The sequence below is a fragment of the Salmo trutta genome, chromosome 24, assembly GCF_901001165.1.
Source record: "Salmo trutta chromosome 24, fSalTru1.1, whole genome shotgun sequence".
In the NCBI taxonomy this organism is placed as follows: Eukaryota; Metazoa; Chordata; class Actinopteri; order Salmoniformes; family Salmonidae; genus Salmo; species Salmo trutta.
This window is the reverse complement of record NC_042980.1, coordinates 8,195,606-8,213,454: the sequence shown is the minus strand read 5'-3', so window position 1 is coordinate 8,213,454 and position 17,849 is coordinate 8,195,606. Positions and strand designations below refer to the sequence as shown.

The 17,849-nt window shown below is 42.9% G+C and overlaps 1 protein-coding gene across 1 annotated transcript in view; it reads right to left on the bottom strand.

Annotated features, from left to right (window-relative positions):
• LOC115160638 (inactive dipeptidyl peptidase 10) overlaps window positions 1-17,849 on the bottom strand; it is a 218,378-nt gene that overhangs the window by 161,994 nt on the left and 38,535 nt on the right. The window contains exons 2-3 of the mRNA XM_029710857.1: window positions 11,595-11,709; window positions 9,680-9,775 (exon numbers count right to left, since the gene is read on the bottom strand). Of these exons, the coding sequence (XP_029566717.1) occupies window positions 9,680-9,775; window positions 11,595-11,709 (211 nt within the window). The remainder of the gene's footprint in view (window positions 1-9,679; window positions 9,776-11,594; window positions 11,710-17,849) is intronic.

Sequence of the window (17,849 nt, the reverse complement as noted above, 5' to 3'; positions counted from 1 at the left end):
TATTTAAAAAATGGAATATAGAATAGAAGATATTGTATTTGTTATTTTAGTTCTTCTACCAGTTATCAACATATTGTTCAATGTTAAAAAAAAATAAAGCCCAGTGGTTATTCTGTGACTTTAGCTAATACACTTTCTTATATTCTGTGGTATCGTTTCGGTATCGAGTATCGTTTTGGTATTGTATATCGTTTCGGTATAGAGTATCGTGATACTAAACCTGGTATGGTATCGAAGCTACAATTCTGGTATTGTGACAACACTACACTCCATAGGAGGTCCGGTGTTTCCATCCAATTGGCGACAGATTGTTATACAAATATAAAGAAAATACGTGCATTTTCCTACCAGTAGTGTGTTTCCAGAAAACTAACTTGTTGCAGATAAAAATCAGTGCTTGATGATGTAGTGCACAGGCAATTTTCTTTTTCACTTAAGTTTTAATATACCAAAATAAAAATTGTTGTGTTAAATAGCAAATGTGCCCACTCTGTTCTTGGCACATGCACTCTAGCCAACAGCTCGTAGATACAGTGTGGGTAGGCTGTGCAGGTAGTTTACACAATTATATTATTATGGATGAGAGCGAGAATATTTGTATTTGTCAAACAGGAGTCAAGCATCAATCATTATGTCACCAGAAATAGACCCTCGATATTCATTGGAAAGTAGAATCAAGCTCATGTCCGTGAACTTTCATCTGTAGCCTCATAAACTGAATGGTTTCCAGAGTCGTAGTGGGAAGAACACACGCCATATCATCGCGTGACTCCAAGTTTACTTCGATATGATGGTTATTATATGAAGAAAAAAATATTATATTAATTTTACCGAAACAAAAAGATCCCACCATGTCGAACAAACAAATGATCTGTCAGCATTTATACAATTGTACAGAAACTTCCTGTTTCTATCATAGCTGTTGTGTTTTTATTTGATATGGTATGACTTTACGAGCATAAAAACTGTGGATGGAAACCTGGTTTGTGTCCTATAATACGGTTTGTGTCCAAATATGATCCCTTCCATGCCTTGCACACACATTCTTCTCACATAATAAAAGCTTTCAAATGCTTCAGGTAAATTCAAATCGCTACATTGTGTGTGTGTGTGCTTGTGTGTGGGTGTAATTGTGTGTATGTGTGTGCGTGTGTGCGCACGCATGTGTGATTGTGTCAGTTGTAATGATTTCCCAGAATGCCCTTCCAAATCCTTCAGAATCAGGCTGTAATTTGTATTGTAGCTGTTCATTAAAAAGCTTCGCTTCCATTCTTGATCAATATACGAATGAATGAAGCAAAGACCTTGTCCTTTACACCACTCTGGCATCTCTTTCCTAATATACCAGATACCATTACAAGTCTTAGCCAAAATGAGACTCACCACGGATAGCCAAGCACCTTATCACACTTCGCATCACATACAGTGCATTTGGAAAGTACCCCTTCCCTTTTTGCACATTTTGTTACGTTACAACCTTACTCTAAAGTGGATTTTTTTTAATCGCTCATAAATCTACACACAATACCTCATAATGACAAAGTGAAAACAGGTTTTTAGAAATGTTTGCAAATTTATTAGAAATAAAAAGCAGTACCGTAAATTCAGGACTATCAGCCGCAACTTTTTTCCCACGCTTTGAACCTCGCGGCTTAAACAATGACGCGGCTAATATATGGATTTTTCCCGCTTTCAAAAATGTTTTCTCCAAAAAAACACATTATGTGACGTGCTCAGTTTTTTGGCGGCATGAAGCTTTCATTAGACCAATGAAATTGCCGAACGGGTTAAGGTCAAACAGTGACGAAAGCGACAATGAAAACGATCCAATATCGGATGAAACAATTCTGAGGCTATTCAACTCCGACACCGAAGGAGATGACTTCAGTGGTTTCAGTGCACAGGAGGAGGAAGATAGTGACCAATGACTTTCTTGGTAGGCTACTGTTTACTGCTAATTTAAAAAAAATTGTTACAAGCTGTGTTTCGTTAAAGCCTATTTATTTTTGTTACAAGCCGTGCTTCGTTAAAGCCTATTTATTTTTGTTACAAGCCGTGTTTCGTTAAAGCCTATTTATTTTTGTTACAAGCCGTGTTTCGTTAAAGCCTGTGTAAAGTTCATTTATTTCAATGTACCGGTAGGCACCTGCGGCTTATAGACATGTGCGGCTTATTTATGTTCAAAATAAAAAAAATGTTTTAATTCAGTGGGTGCGGCTTATATTCAGGTGCGCTCAATAGTCCGGAAATTACGGTACTTATTTACATAAGTATTCAGACTCATTGCTATGAGACTTGACATTGAGCTCAGGTACATCCTGTTTCCATTGATCATCCTTGAGACGTTTCAACAACATGATTGGAGTCCACCTGTGGTAAATTCAATTGATTGGACGTGATTTGGAAAGGCACACACCTGCCTATATAAAGTCCCACAGTTGACAGTGCGTGTCAGAGAAAATAGCCATGAGGAGGAAGGAATTGCCCGTAGAGCGCCTAGACAGGCCTTTATGGTAGAGTGGCCAGACAGAAGCCACTCCTCAGTAAAAGGCACATGACAGCCAGCTTGGAGTTTGCCAAAAGGAACCTAAAGGACTCTCAGACCATGAGAAACAAGATTCTCTGGTCTGATGAAACCAAGATTGAACTCTTTGGCCTGAATGCCAAGAGTCACATCTGGAGGAAACCTGGCACCATCCCTACAGTAAACCATGTTGGTGGGAGCATCATGCTGTGAGGATGTTTTTCAGAGGCAGGGACTGGGATTATTAGTCAGGATCAATGGAAAGCTGAACAGAGCAATGTAAGCACACAGCCAAGACAACGCAGGAGCAGCTTCGGGACAAGTCTCTGAATGTCCTTGAGTGGCCCAGCCAGAACCCGGACTTGAACCCGATCGAGCATCTCTGGAGAGACCTGAAAATAGCTGTGCAGCAACGCTTCCCATCCAACCTGACAGAGCTTGAGAGGATCTGCCGAGAAGAATGGAAGAAACTTCCAAAATACAGGTGTGCCAAACTTGTAGAGTCTTACCCAAGAAGACGTGAGGCTGGAATCACTGCCAAAGGTGCTTCAACAAAGTACTGAGTAAAGGGTCTGAACACTTATGTAAATGTCATATTTAAATGTTTTATTTGTAATACATTTGCACACATTTCTAAAAACCTGTTTTTTCTCCGTCATTATGGGGTATTATGTGTAGATTGATGAGAAAAAATTATTTAATAATTTTAGAATAAGGCTGTAACATTAAAAAAAATGGAAAAAGTAAAGGGGTCTGAATACTTTCCGAATGCACTGTATTTTAATGACTTATTGCTGTATTTCCTATACCATTATGTTATACACACAACACGAATTGCGTGACAGGTAGCTAATGACAATTCAAGGAAAGATATAGTGCCAGTTATTCAGGTACCACCTCGTACCGATCAATTTATTCTAGTATTGCAGCACGAAAATGTCCATTAATCGCTAATTTGATCCCACTTATTGATGGTGCACCTGCGTCACATGGGGTAAACATAGTTGTCTCATGGTCTTGATTTTCTTTGATGTGATCAATGCTGAGGAAAGATAGAGGTATTTGCAGTCAGTAGACAGTTGTAAATGTCACACAGGAGATACTATGAAGGTCAGAGGATCCACACAATGTAAGTGTCAGTTCAAACCTGCCGGCTTTAAAGTGAGAGTCCTATGTGCTTTGATAGAGTCGATTTCCAAACTTCTAAATGAGCAGTGACTGGTGGCTCTAACCCATGCTGGCCTAGTGCTGAGCCCTGTCAGCCAGGAACCCTTATCCAATACATCACTGTCTGCTCTTATTGGCCCTCCCTCCTCCTCACCACCAGGTGAGAGCCAATCAATACCCTAGACTCGTTAGGATGCCACTAAATGGCCTTTTCTGTCGAAACAGTGTGACACAGGATGGAACGGTGTATTACTGTGTATTAAAAAGGCTACCTTAGGGGTGAGTGGAGTGTTGTGGTTCATTGCAAATCAAGGGGGAGGGAGAATGTTGCCAGTTTTCCCTGTTATGGGATTGGGAAATAAATGGGAATCCACTGGGCTGGAAACCCACTGTCTGGCTGATGACAGATTCCGATAAAGACAATCAACAGGCATTAGAGGCAGTCATTTTCAACTGCCACACATGGGTGTGAGGAACACCACGGGAATGGAAGGGTTCTTCTCATCAGAGACCGAGACAGATATCTCACTTTCCCCCTATGTTCGTCTCGCGCTCTACTTCTATGTTGGAGACCTTACTGTTTCCATGTCCCACATTGTAGAAAAAGTCTCCTATATCTCTTTCATATCTCTGGAAGTATATATATGTTTCCCTGTCTTTTTATTCATTTCTTACTCTTTATCTATGTGTATCTTTCTGAGAGAAGCGTTCTGTCTGTATTTTTGGCAGGTCTGTTGGGTATTCCAAATCAAACGATATCTTCTACGCAACATAAGCAGGAAAAACACACTAGCGACTTGGAAAATAAGACACAGTGGCAGGATTTTTCTCTTAATCTGATTATGCTGAACTAACAGACACATTGAGGCACACAGTACAACTCCTAACAACTCCTGTAAAACTAGGAAAAATGAGAGCAGAAGAGGCAAAAAGAGAAAAAAATATACTGTTGCATACATACCGTAATTTCTGTAAGCCGCAACTTTTTTCCCACGCTTTGAACCTCGCGGCTTAAACAATGACCCGGCTATTATATGGATTTTTCCCGCTTTCAATTTTTTTGAAAGGATATGACTTCAGTGGTTTCAGTGCACAGGAGGAGGAAGATAGTGACCAATGACTTTCTTGGTAGGCTACTGTTTACTGCACTTTTTTTTTTTGTTACAAGCCGTGTTTTGTTAAAGCCTATTTATTTTTGTTACAAGCCGTGTTTCGTTAAAGCCTGTGGAAACTTCATTTGTTTCAATGTACCGGTAGGCACCTGCGGCTTATAGACATGTGCGGCTTATTTAAATTCAGTGGGTGCGGCTTATATTCAGGTGCACTCAATAGTCCGGAAATTACGGTAGTTTTAATAATTTTCCCTCACTGTTCAGAACTGGGATAATGGGGGAGCCAGCATTTGCTGGAATTGATTGGTGTCACAGTAGCCTTGCAATAGAGGGAGTAGAATAGTGAGTACACCAAGCTTCATAGAGGCCTCTGCACCGCAGAAGCAGAATATTTGTCTTTGAGAAAGGTGTATGGATATTACATCCATTCACGCCCCCATGCACGCACGCACACACACACACACACACACACCTGGTGTATTCTCCCCGACTCTGATGCCCTATAATGCAGCTTGAGGAGCCTCCATTGTTAATTAATGGCAGGCACCGGGGGATGAGATTTCTCATTAACCCCGGAGAACGATGCTGCAGAAGCATGCAAGTAGAAAAACACTCTAAAAGGGACGCCATTGTACTTTCTGATCCGTTCTTTGCATCCTGCTCCACAGATCATTGGCAGCCGACAAGACTGAGGCCGTTCTTTACCTCTGGCTTCTTAATGGCAAGCGGCAGGGGAATATAGTGACTTAATTGAATTAATTACGGAGCTAATCAGGTAAATTAGAGCGAATCCAGGTGGGGTGGAGGGTTACTGTGATGGAATCCAAAATGAAGCATATGGGTGGGGTGTGAGAGTGACACACAAGTTCAGAACTCTTCTGCAATCTGGCAATCTAAAGAAAGATATATAAACCTGAAGCATGGTCTGATATCACTGTTTAACTCAACCACAGTCTGTAGCTAAACAGTAAGTTCAAGCAGCCTACATCCAAGCTGAGCTGTCCTCTCTACACACTCAAAATTCTGCCTCCCCTGAACGCCTTTGCCCTAATCATTGACTGTGTAGCTTTAGGGCTATAGGCCAGATCCTCAATTTAGAATAAGCGGTGTGGATGAAAACAATGATTTACCAAGCACTCGCCTAGTGTGAGTAATGAAACATGTCACACAGTGCTCTGATGTGTGCCAAGGTGAACTGCTCACCTCAAGGCAATTGACAACACTGATCATCTTACCATCATTGGCTATGTCTGTGCAAATAGGGATGAGGATTAATGTGACCATCTTTCAATGTGTTGGTATGAGTCAGTAAAATTAAATGTATCTGTAAGTGCATCTACGTGGGAAAGATTGTGCCAGCGGGTGCACATATGTGGGTAAGATTGCAGCAGTAGGTTCAGCAGGGGTCAACATATGTTAGAATGAGTCAACATATCTATGCATTTGTGATCGGTAAGTTCAAATTGGGTGAGTACGACTAACCTTGTATGGACAAGGGGCAGATGCCAGCCATTGTGAGCACTTCCACATTTAAGACTTAGGTACTGTATGTGACCATATGTTTCAGTACCCATCAACATGTCCCTATGTCCCAACATGTCCATTACCCGTCCATCCCAGGAGCTGTGGCTGCACTGATCCCTGTGCCTTAGGGTGTCAGTCTGGGTGGGATTTTGCATGACATAACCGTATCCTGAACCACCCACAATAACTGAGAGTATAATGAAACATCCAAGAGTGTATACATTATTTCAGCTCAATGCATTACCCAACATAAAGTCTAAAACAAGAAACTGTTGTAAGGGAAGAAAAACATTTTTGTTGGCATGTTACAGAATAACAGAGTTGACTGGATACGAGGGAGTCACAAAATTCAAATGTTACATAGTAACAGAGTTGACTGGTAAGATTTAGGACATAATATGGTTATGGTGGTTACTGAAACTACTAGTAAGGATAAAGGCCATGATACACTGGGAATTGTATTAAGTAATATGGCTGAGCAATGTTGCCAGCAATGGTTGATGTAACTATTTTGCAATGAAAATGAGCAACTTTTTATTACCTAAGAATGTTGATTGACAGCTCCACTTATTGGGCAATTTGTAGGAATCCTCCAATCAGAGCACAGATATTGGTAATGTGATCAGTCTGTCAAAAAGAAAGGAGGACCAAGGCACTCTTCATATAATTGATTAAAATGCCTTTATTAGTATGGCATGTTCAATAGAAACAATGTTTTTAAAAAACCGACGCGTTTCGGCTGCATGGCCTTCATCAGGGTGTACAAAGAAATAATACAATGTTCTCTGTTTAACAGCTTTTCCAATTAACCCTAATTAAAAGGGGGAGTGGTTAAAATTGATTGGACACACCTAGTAAGCAATAGTATACACACTTTAAAGTGAAATGCTGTAGCTATGTTATCATAAAAATGTAACTCCAAACTAGAAGTATCAGAACACTTAGAAAGGTAGTTCTAACCTTAAATATGTCTGGGCGAAGTGTCAAGAATAAGAAAGCAATACATTCCATAGTACACTAGAACACAGCAAAAGGTTAGAACTACCTTTCTAAGTGTTCTGATACTTCTAGTTTGGAGTTACATTTTTGAGGATGTTCAGCCCTCAAGGAAAGGCTGTGCCAATACTGATAGAGACTGACAGCCCAGAGAGAGAGCATTGCGTGACAGTGGCTGACTGTGACTGTTACACACGCACATACACAGAGGCATACTCACACAAATGCCAACACAAAAAACAACAGCTGGGGTACATATTCTACTTCATACTTCACACGTGTGCACTCATTAGCCAGCTATCTACCTGTAATGTTTATACTGATTTTCATGAATAATAACTGGACACACACTGGAATTACGATTCATCAACATGCAAAGATGCAAACATTTTAATTACCGCCAACTGACAAGATAAAAGGATGGATGAATGCATAGAGAGATATTCTTATCTTGGCATGGAATGTTACCTAACTGTTGTAGGAACGTTACATGTTTGCTGGGTATATAGCGTTCCAACTCTCCAGGTACATATCCAACTAAAGTGTAGGGATACATAATAGCGACAAGCTCAAACGGGGATGCTTCTGGGGAACAATGGCCTGTAAAACCTTGGCTCCATTACACCCAATCATAGCATACCTGATGAATCCCCAGGCTTTTTAAGAACTGAGCTCACTCATATATCCTCTTAAACTATCCCTTCCATCTTACCAATAATTTGTTCTTAACATCAATTTGTATCATCCATCCCTAGCAAAAGCATTTGATCTCTGTCACTGGACTCTTTAGCCTCATGTGCTTAAGAGAGGCAGCATCAATCAAGGTTTCTACTGTACATTCCGTTTACACTGCCATTGATTCTCCCATTCCACCCATTCACCCTCTGCAATCTATAATAACTATCCTTTTTAATCTAACCTTGCACATATACATTTCCACATACAGTATATCTTCCAATCTATACTTTCTATAGGTTCTCTCTCAAAAAAGTATTATCTGGATCATCTAAAACCTCCAAAACCACACCATGATCAATCTCAGCTCTCACATGTTACACTCCCAGTCTATTTGTTATTTCATCCTATTTGTCTGGGGTCCATCTATCATCAAAGCCGTTCCCCATAAACCTAGATTTCTGACTGGCTCGATGCAATGTTAGCCCTCTCCATCTCTAGCCTGAGGTCAGCTCTGGGATTGAGATGGTGCAGTGGAGATAGTGGAGAAATGTCACTGAGGGGATTAAATATTGATGTACAGAAAGGCCTTGCCTCTACCCCGTACCCTCTGGCTGCGAGCGAGCGAAGTCATGCAGTTATGGGCAGAAAAGAATCTGAAACAAACAACTCAAATGGCATCGGGGAGCAGAATAGAGAAATGGATGGTTACTTGGATCTCCAGAGCATCTTAGGAAGTCCGAGTCCTATCCTGTAAAAGTTATCGTTTTCCTCTCCATACAACACAACCATAATCAGATTCACTTGTGCTTCACTTAATGCTTTATTCAGAGATCTGCTCTTCTAGGGCCTTATTTTTACATACAAGCCCCCTCCAGCAGAAAAGGAATCAATACAATGTAAATATGTACCAGAGGGAAAGAAAATACATACATGAAGGCAGGGGTATGAGACATGCAAGCCTAGTTTAGTTTGACGATGAATTACACAAGATGGTTTTACTGCGCCAGGCGAGGGATCGTCCCTTTGGTGTCGAACTAACTCAGCCCTTTATTTTCGCTTTGCAAAATCAACTGCAGACTCGCAGCATATCAAGATCTTGTTAATGTCAAAGAAGGGATATGAAGGTGTGTGTATTTTTACGTAAATGTGCTAAGTGCTTCAACGAGGCAGTTTAATTCAGGTGTTTTGAAGCATTCTCACTCATACTAAAGATGTAGGTATAACTGATTATGTTATTTTGGGAACATTGAGACATTTCATAGGTACCGCAGGCAGCCAAAGTGAGATACTCTGTATCAATGAAGACTAACTTTGAAAACAAAGACCAATGCAATAGCTCCACCTACTCACCCTAGACCCTGCCACAGTTATTTGGGGCTAATAACACACTGATCAGTTACAAAAACCCTGAAATAACGAAATATTCACATTAACGTCAGCAACAATAAACTCCCAACATTGAGACTAAGGACTGTTTGTAGCCAATCTATGCCACCTTGTTTAAAGGACATGCACCATGTCACACACGATTCTCCTCACCAAAACATTGCAACCAAGTTGCATCAAAATGTCCATTATGTTGATGAGAGCTCCATCAACAAATCACTAAAGAGAACTGCTCTAAAATCTCTTTATGGTTGCCAAAAGGCAGCACTGTGCAGTACGTGTTGGTACTTACCGTTGATCCATTTGGCCTCTGGGTCATGGACCACAAACTCAGGCTTGAACAGATCTTCCACAGTGAGTTTGGTATCACTGCCAGCTTGGCTGTCCGCTGCAACAACAAAAAAATGAAAAAAGGGCATTAATTCCAAACTCTATTAATACTAGGAACTCAATAATGATCAAATCCTTATTTTATCATTATCATTATTGATATTTCCAGCATTGTTTATTCTCTCATACAAGGAGTGAGTAGTAAAATGTAGTTCTATTGCTTCTTGTTTTGTATTGTGAAGTGTGCTGCATCAAAGTCTTTCTGAGGAACCCAGTTACCAGAAAGCATCAGGTCAGTCTCCAATCAAGGACAAGACAGTCTCCTTGGTCTTGACCTAGAAGTTATCCCAGGCAGATACCGCCAAGAGATTGCCACTAGAGACACTGATCTAAGATCAGTTTTACGTTGTTGCCCCTAATATTCAAGGTAAGCATTGTGGATAGGGTAATCTGATCCTATATCTGTGTTTAAGCTGTCACCTTTCACTCTATGTACGGTACTACAGAGATCGAAATTCAAAAGTGAAACATTGTTTCCGAGGTCGGACAGGCAGACAGAGTTTTAATATTAACCCACGCTGTACCAAACTAAATGCCAGGTTGGAAGAAAGGGGAAATAATGTGCAAGTTGAGATAAATACAAGAGATGATTCGGACAGCAACATGAACATGATATTCTTATTGATCATTTTTAGATGGAACTGTTAGCAGGCATAGGTGTGTCTGTGATGGCCAATACAGCATGGATTGGAACGCTGCACGTCCAATCAGCATCCAGGATCCAAACAATTAGTTAAATAAGAGAGTATACACAGAAGCATATAGGTGTTTATAATGTCTTAGGTCTATGCTTTAGTCAGCAAATGACACTCAGATGAATATCCTTTATGAATAAAATAAGTTCTTATAAGAAGATTGGATGCACTTGGATGGCTTCACCTGCTCTAGAGGCAGATACTTCAAGCAACCTTTTAAATGCAGATGAAGAGGGAGTCAGGGGTGTAAGAGTGAGGTAGGGAGTGATGGAGGGAGAGCGAAAGACAGAAAGAGAAAGAGAGAGGTGACAGTAGAGAAAGTGATATGGAGAAATTATATATATTAAAAAAACAATAGAACACGCACGCACGCACGCACACACACACACACACACACACACACACACACACACGCAATGGTCATTAATAGGTTGTTATCCAACCTGAAATCCCTCAGCTGTGTAAACATTGCCTTTGTAAACATGTTTTAATTATAAAATGTTAAGCCATTAGTAAAATAGAATGTTGTTAAGCCAATTGTAAACTAATGTTGACTTGGACAGCTGCTAATTGTGCAGGGCGAGAGAGAGAGAGAGGAGGGCCAAATGATTTTGAATGTCAGCCATGTTGGCCCGGGCTGGATAACTACAGAGCACTCCTGTTTGTAAATGATGTGGCAGCCACATGCAATAGATAGCTAGCCCAGCAGACATTCGAGGGGTTGGAACACCAGGGGACAGTGTGGTCTCCTTGTATCTGTGAGTCATTCCAAACATGTCTGAGTACGTCACTCAGCATAAACTGTTCTTCATTGCAGTAAATTGAGGAGGTCGATCAACAGCTGAGTGCTGATATTAAGTTAATACAAAATTGTGCAGGCAAAAATCGCGATTCCATATTAGAAATGAGTAGCACAACTGGACATGTAGCCCAAAATTCATCATAGAAAGTTGAGATATGTTAGGCAATAATACAATTGTGGGGCTAATTTCCTTACTGTCACCAATAGTCTACCAAACCATAGGCACTGAACCACCTCTGGGACAGATGCTATGTCTATCCTGCAGAACACAACTCCGGTTAATAAAGTAATATACTAATTATCCATGGCCAGTTCTGTACCTGGAGTGAGGAGGATGACAGACAATGTGATCAGAGAGCAGACCCCCAATATAACCAGCAGAGCGATAACAATCCCTTTCCAGTTCCTCTCAGGTGGAGCTCCCGCACCAAGGTCCTGTAAAGAGAGAGGGGGGGGAGAGAAGGGAGGGAGAGAGAGAGAGAAGGAGAAAGGGATAAGGGAGAGAGAGCGAGAATAGGGAAGGGAGTAAGAGAGAGAGAGAGAGAGAGAGAGAGAGAGAGAGAGAGAGAGAGAGAGAGAGAGAGAGAGAGGGAGAGAGAGAGAGTGGGAAGGGAGGGTAAGAGAGAGATAGAGGGATAGAGGGAGAGAGAGAGTGGGGGAGGGAGGGTAGGAGAGAGAGAGAGAGTAGGGAAAGAGAGAGAGAGAGAGAGAAACAGTTATTAAAAGGGAGTTCTGGAAAATACCGAGACATACAGTACAGAACCACAAAACATAGGGATAAACATGCTAACAGCACTACATAAATGTTTCAGACTTGAGTCCAAGATTTTCTGGCATCCATCCATCCATACAAACGATTTGATTGAAGGCCACAGATTGTCAATACGTGAGTCATTCTATGTTGAGCCAGTTATGTAGGAGCTTACAAAAAAAACATAGCCATGTGGTTGAATTGCTAGAAAGTCAAATTGAAAGCCAAATCCAATTCACAGATCACAGACATTGAGCATGTCATACACATACATGTTTTAAGCAGGGACACAATAGGCAGCAGCATGGGTTGACCCCTTCAATATAATGTAAACAATCTAAGAAAAACACAATACTTAAACAGCATAATGTGTTATGATTGAATGCCGGTCATTGTGTCAGAATATGCAATGACTTCGACGGGAAAGTGAACATCTAATCATGTAGGAGTAGAAAAACGTAAACTAGGAAATGGTATTCACAAAAATGTTAAGTATTTGTTCAGCTTTATTGTAGTGGGTGTGCTAGCTACAGGTTTCAGCATTTCACCTTAAGCTGCATGGTGGGGCTCATTGTAAGCTGCATAGTAGCGTTGATAACCAGCTTCATGGTGGGTCTCAAAATAAACTGCATGATATTGTTCAGTCTAAGCTGCGCGGTGGGGCTCAATGATAAACACGAGCAACATTATGGCATTCCGTGTTTAAATTCAACTCAGAGGAAAGCACCTGTTTGTAAGCTGCATGGAGGGGCTCAGAGGAAAGGGCATTGAGGGACTTCATGAAAAATGCAAGGTAATATTTCACAATTTGCATTTCAAGGGAGAAAGGCTATTTGCATGGTTGACTAGCTTTCATTAAAAACTCTCTCGGAGTCTCTCTCTCATACTCCTACTTCATGACTACTGAAGCAACTCCCTGGCACGAACAAGCAGCCTTTTACCAGCTGTGCTACAGTATCACCGTGTGTCATAACCCCTATTCGACAAGACAGAAACAAAACTCAGGCATAGGACTACATATTTTGTATTCAATCATTTTACTGTTTAACATGGTGGCGAAAGGACAGGTCAAGATGGCCGTCTACTTTAATAGCCATGCAGTGGTGGGTTAAAGGCATAATGCAGCCATTTTTATATCAATATCAAATCATTTCTGGGTAACAATGAAGTACCTTACTGTAACAAATTTCCTTTAAAGTGGCAATATCTAACTATTTGGGTGACCTGACCAAATTCATATGAGTCATAGATATGTGATTCTACTTGAAAGCAAGTCTAAGAAGCAGTAGACCTGTTCAATGTGCGCTACTGCTATGCTTCCCATTCTTACTTTCAGTTTTGTACACCAGCTTCAAACAGCTGACACAACAATATTTGTGGTTATGGAAAATATATATCACAGTGGTTTAGATGGTACAATGATTCTCTACACTATACTAGCTTATTTTGTCACATAAACTGAAATTAGGCAACCTACTAGAGTTTTAGCAACCAGGAAATGGCGGAGCAATTTCTGCATAGTGTAACTTTAAAATTAGCAAAAATTGCTTTTTATGAAGCAAGAATTTTGCTAGGACTGTTTGGGTGTGGTCTGAGTGGGGAAGGGAAAACTGAAAACTAGCTGTTATTAGCAGAGAGGTTTGAAAATCTCTTTGTTATTGGTTTATTAACCATTTTACCACATGGAGATGTCACCATGAAAAGCCGAAACTGCCGCCCATACAAACCTGCTGATTAGAAGGTCCTGTGCAGATTTAATTTTCAACTAGCAACTATCAGGAATCACACTGATTTAAAAAAAAAAGTTTCATCAGCTGTTGTACAATATGATACAAAACACAGCAAAAACAGAATTGTGACAGCACTGGGCTTTTAAGAGGCTGTGGCACAGCGTTATAGGAGTTCTGCCTCAGTGGTCTTAAATAGGTTCTGTCCTTCATCCATATCTGCTAGTTCTGATAAGGTGGCAACAGACCCTCTCTCCACATGACCCAAACCACTTGCTTTCCTGGCCTCACTTACCCACAAAACCCTGCAGGTAAAGGGAGGGGATTATTGGCCTCCGATCCACTTCTGAATTGTGATTGGCTAGAGGGGGTGAAGTACAAATATGGCCAATAAGACCCAGGTTGCTGTTTCAAAAAGCTTTTGTCACATTTCTGCTAAATTTTTCAAAGGAGGCGATTATCGATTTATTTACTGTGTATCTTGGAGGGTTCACAGGTAGGTGTGAACCAAACCGTCACATTCCCCCTGCTCCCCAAAAAATGTAAATGCTCAAGCACCTCTCCAACAGCTGTGGGGAGTGAGGTGTCCGGCTATCCGCATTTGCATCCCTTGGCAAAGCCGTAGAAGCGTGCCCTTGTTCTCGGGACATTGTGTAATATCATTTTCGGCCCACAAAGGGCACAGGCGGCTGATATATTATCAGAGGTTGGGCTGACGCTCATTTCATTAATACCACAAAAAACGTCTGCCTTGTCCTTGAACACTGACAGCAACTCTAAATTGCCAAAGCCCGCCATGCGTGAGCTTCTTTTTTCTCTTCATCTCAAATATGTCTCTCTCTCTCTCTCCAATTTCCTACTTAGCAGTTTTGGAATCATCATCCTTAATTTATTAACTCAATTATGAGCAGATAAAGCCACTGAGAGAGTTCTGGCCCGATGCGTCTCTCCATTACCATTATGGGGATTAGGGAACCATGTAAGGGCCCTGACAAATGCCTAGCCCCCAGGAGAAGAGAAAATAGCTTGGGTGTGTTTCACACAGACCCCCCCCCCAACTCACATACACACACACACAACACACACACACACACACACAGGACTAGGCCTGTAGGTTAGGGGACGGGCTAAAGCCATCTCTTTTACAAAGTGGTACTAATCCCTTCTTCCCACATCAGGTCATGACCTTAGCTCTTATTTTGTCTACAGAGATTTTTAACTGAAGTCATTAGAATCACAGTTTCCCCAACCCACATTCAGTACCACGTGTCTTTCCCTTGAGTTTTATACCACTTTACAATATGCTCAGGAATAACACTTCAAGTAAAGTGTTATAACACATACTGTACATAGACACATCCACAGACAAGGGCAAAACAGGCAAAGGACAGCCAAAGCGCAACAGTAAATCCCAACAATACAACCTTGTCGCCCACAAACACTGCAAGTCTAACTTTCTTTACTTCCACCAGTCTAGACATAGTTTTCAGAGTCCAAACTAAATAACAGAGTCATACAACTAATATGGCTGCCCACACCATTTTTTAGCAACCCATTTTTTTGCCCTTAGATTTTCTGTCATATACTGTCATTCATCTTGCAAATGTGTTATTTTACTCCACATCGGGGTGTTAGTCTGTGTTGCAGAGAGGCACTGAAAACCATAAATAAATATCTGACAGCTCCGGCAATAAGCAAGCAGACCATCTGCATCCCAAATGGCACCCTTATTCCCTTTATAGTGCATTACTTTTTATAGTGCATTACTACTAGAAAAGTAGTGCAATATGTATGCAATAGGGTGCCATTTGGGATGCATTCAAAGCCTTCATTTCTCTATCTCTTAGAGAAGAGACTCAAGGGAGAAGAAGAACAGGTTGATGGGGAGTTAGGGTTGAAATGTTATGTAGGTACACATAAAATAGCCCTGTTAGTTATGTCTGTCTTAATGCAAAACTGAAGAGTAATGCAGGTTTTTGTTTTCAGGATGGGATTTAAGAAGTTGTTAATACAATGGAAGTTATGGGCCAACATTAGTCTATATGGGTTATTCCAGCGGAAGGTCTGTCATTTCAAAATGAAGCAATCACATTCCTAATTATCCTTAAGGTGCAGACGTTATTTTAACAGGACATTACATTATTTTTGCCATTACAGAGTATGATGCCATGTATCAAATAACACTTTTTAGTGCGTTTAGTGTTTTAATCATACTTCCCCCCACCCTCACAGAGCTTCTTTTGCCTCTGTATTTTTATGAGCAGAAATTATAAGCAGAAAATGTTGACATAGTGTAAGTACTGAATAAGAGCACCTCCTCCCAGCTGCACTGAGGCTAGGAAATAAATCTGCAATAATTGAGAATTTCAATAAGCATTTTTCTTCGGCTTGCCATGCTTTCCACCTGGCTACTCTTACTCCGGTCAACAGCCCTGCACACGGGGTCACATGGGGTGGTCGGCGGAGCCGAGGAGCGAACCAGAGCCAATCTGGGAGAAGAGGGAGAAATTGGAGGAGAGTGAACGGAGAGAGTCAGAGACCGTCAGTGAGTTGATGGAGAAATTGGAGGAGAGAGAAATTAGAGAGTTGTTGTGTTGGTGTATGATGCACGACATTCGCCCTAAGGAGCGTGCTATCTGTTTGATGCCACCTGAGTCAGCTCTCCATACTCGTCCTGAGGAGCGTGCTAGCAGTCTGGTAAAAACTGTGCCGGCTCCACGCACCAGGTCTCCAGTGCGCCTCCACAGCCCAGTACGTCCTGTGCCAGCTCCCCGCACTCGCCGTGCGAAGTGTGTCATCATTCCGCTACAATTTGTGCCGGCTCTACGCACCAGGTCTCCAGTGCGCATCCACTGCCCAGTACGTCCTCTGCCAGCTCCCCGCACTCGCCGTGCGAAGTGTGTCATCATTCCGGTATGATTTGTGCTGGCCCTACGCCCCAGGTCTCCAGTGTGCCTCCACAGCCCAGTACATCCTGTGCCAGCTCCCCGCACTCGCCGTGCAAAGTGTGTCATCGTTCCGGTACGATTTGTGCCGGCCCTATGCACCAGGTCTCCCGTGTGCCTCCACAGCCCAGTTCATCCTGTGCCAGCTCCTCGCACTCGCCCTAAAGAGCGTGTCACCAGTCCGGTGCAACCTGTGCCGGTCCCACGCATCAGGCCTCCAGTGCGCCCCCCCAGTCCGGCATGTCTTGTGCCTGCTCCTCGCACTCGCCCTGAAGAGTGTGTCACCAGTCCGGTGCAACCTGCGCCGGTCCCACGCATCAGGCCTCCAGTGCACCTCCCCAGTCCAGCATGTCCTGTGCCTGCTCCCCACACTCGCCCTGAAGTGCGTGTCACCAGTCCGGTGCCACCTGTACCGGCTCCACGCACTAGGCCTCCAGTGTGCAACAGTCCAGAGCTTCCGGCAACGGTTCCCAGTCCAGAGCTTCCGGCAATGTTCCCCAGTCCAGAGCTTCCGGCGACAGTCCCCAGTCCAGAGCTTCCGGCGACGGTCCCTAGTCCAGAGCTTCCGGCGACGGTTCACAGTCCAGAGCTTCCGGTGACAGTTCACAGTCCAGAGCTTCCGGCGACGGTTCACAGTCCAGAGCTTCCAGAGATGGTTCACAGTCCGGAACCTCCTACGATGGTCCACAGTCCGGATCCTCCTACGATGGTCCACAGTCCGGAACCTCCTACGACGGTCCACAGGCTGGAGCCCTCCTTTGCGCCGGTGCCCAGTCCAGGCACGGTGCCCAGTCCTGCTCCATGGCAGGAGCCTCCCTCCGTGCCGGTGCCCAGTCCGGGTACGGTGTCCAGTCCAGCTCCATGGCCAGAGCCTTCCTCTGCACCAATGCCCAGTCCAGGCATGGCGTCCAGTCCCACTGCAAGGCCGGAGCCTTCCTTTGCGCCGGTGCCCATTCCAAGCACGGCGGCCAACTCAGCTCCATGGTTGGAGCCTTCCTCTGCGCCGGTGCTCAGTCCGGGTGCGGCGTTCAATCCAGCTCCATGGACGGGGCCCTCCTCTGCGCCGAGGCCCAGTCCGGGCACGGCGTTCTACCCATGGTCTGGGCGAGGGCAAAGTCCAGCACCAGAGCCACCACCAATGCTGGCAGATCC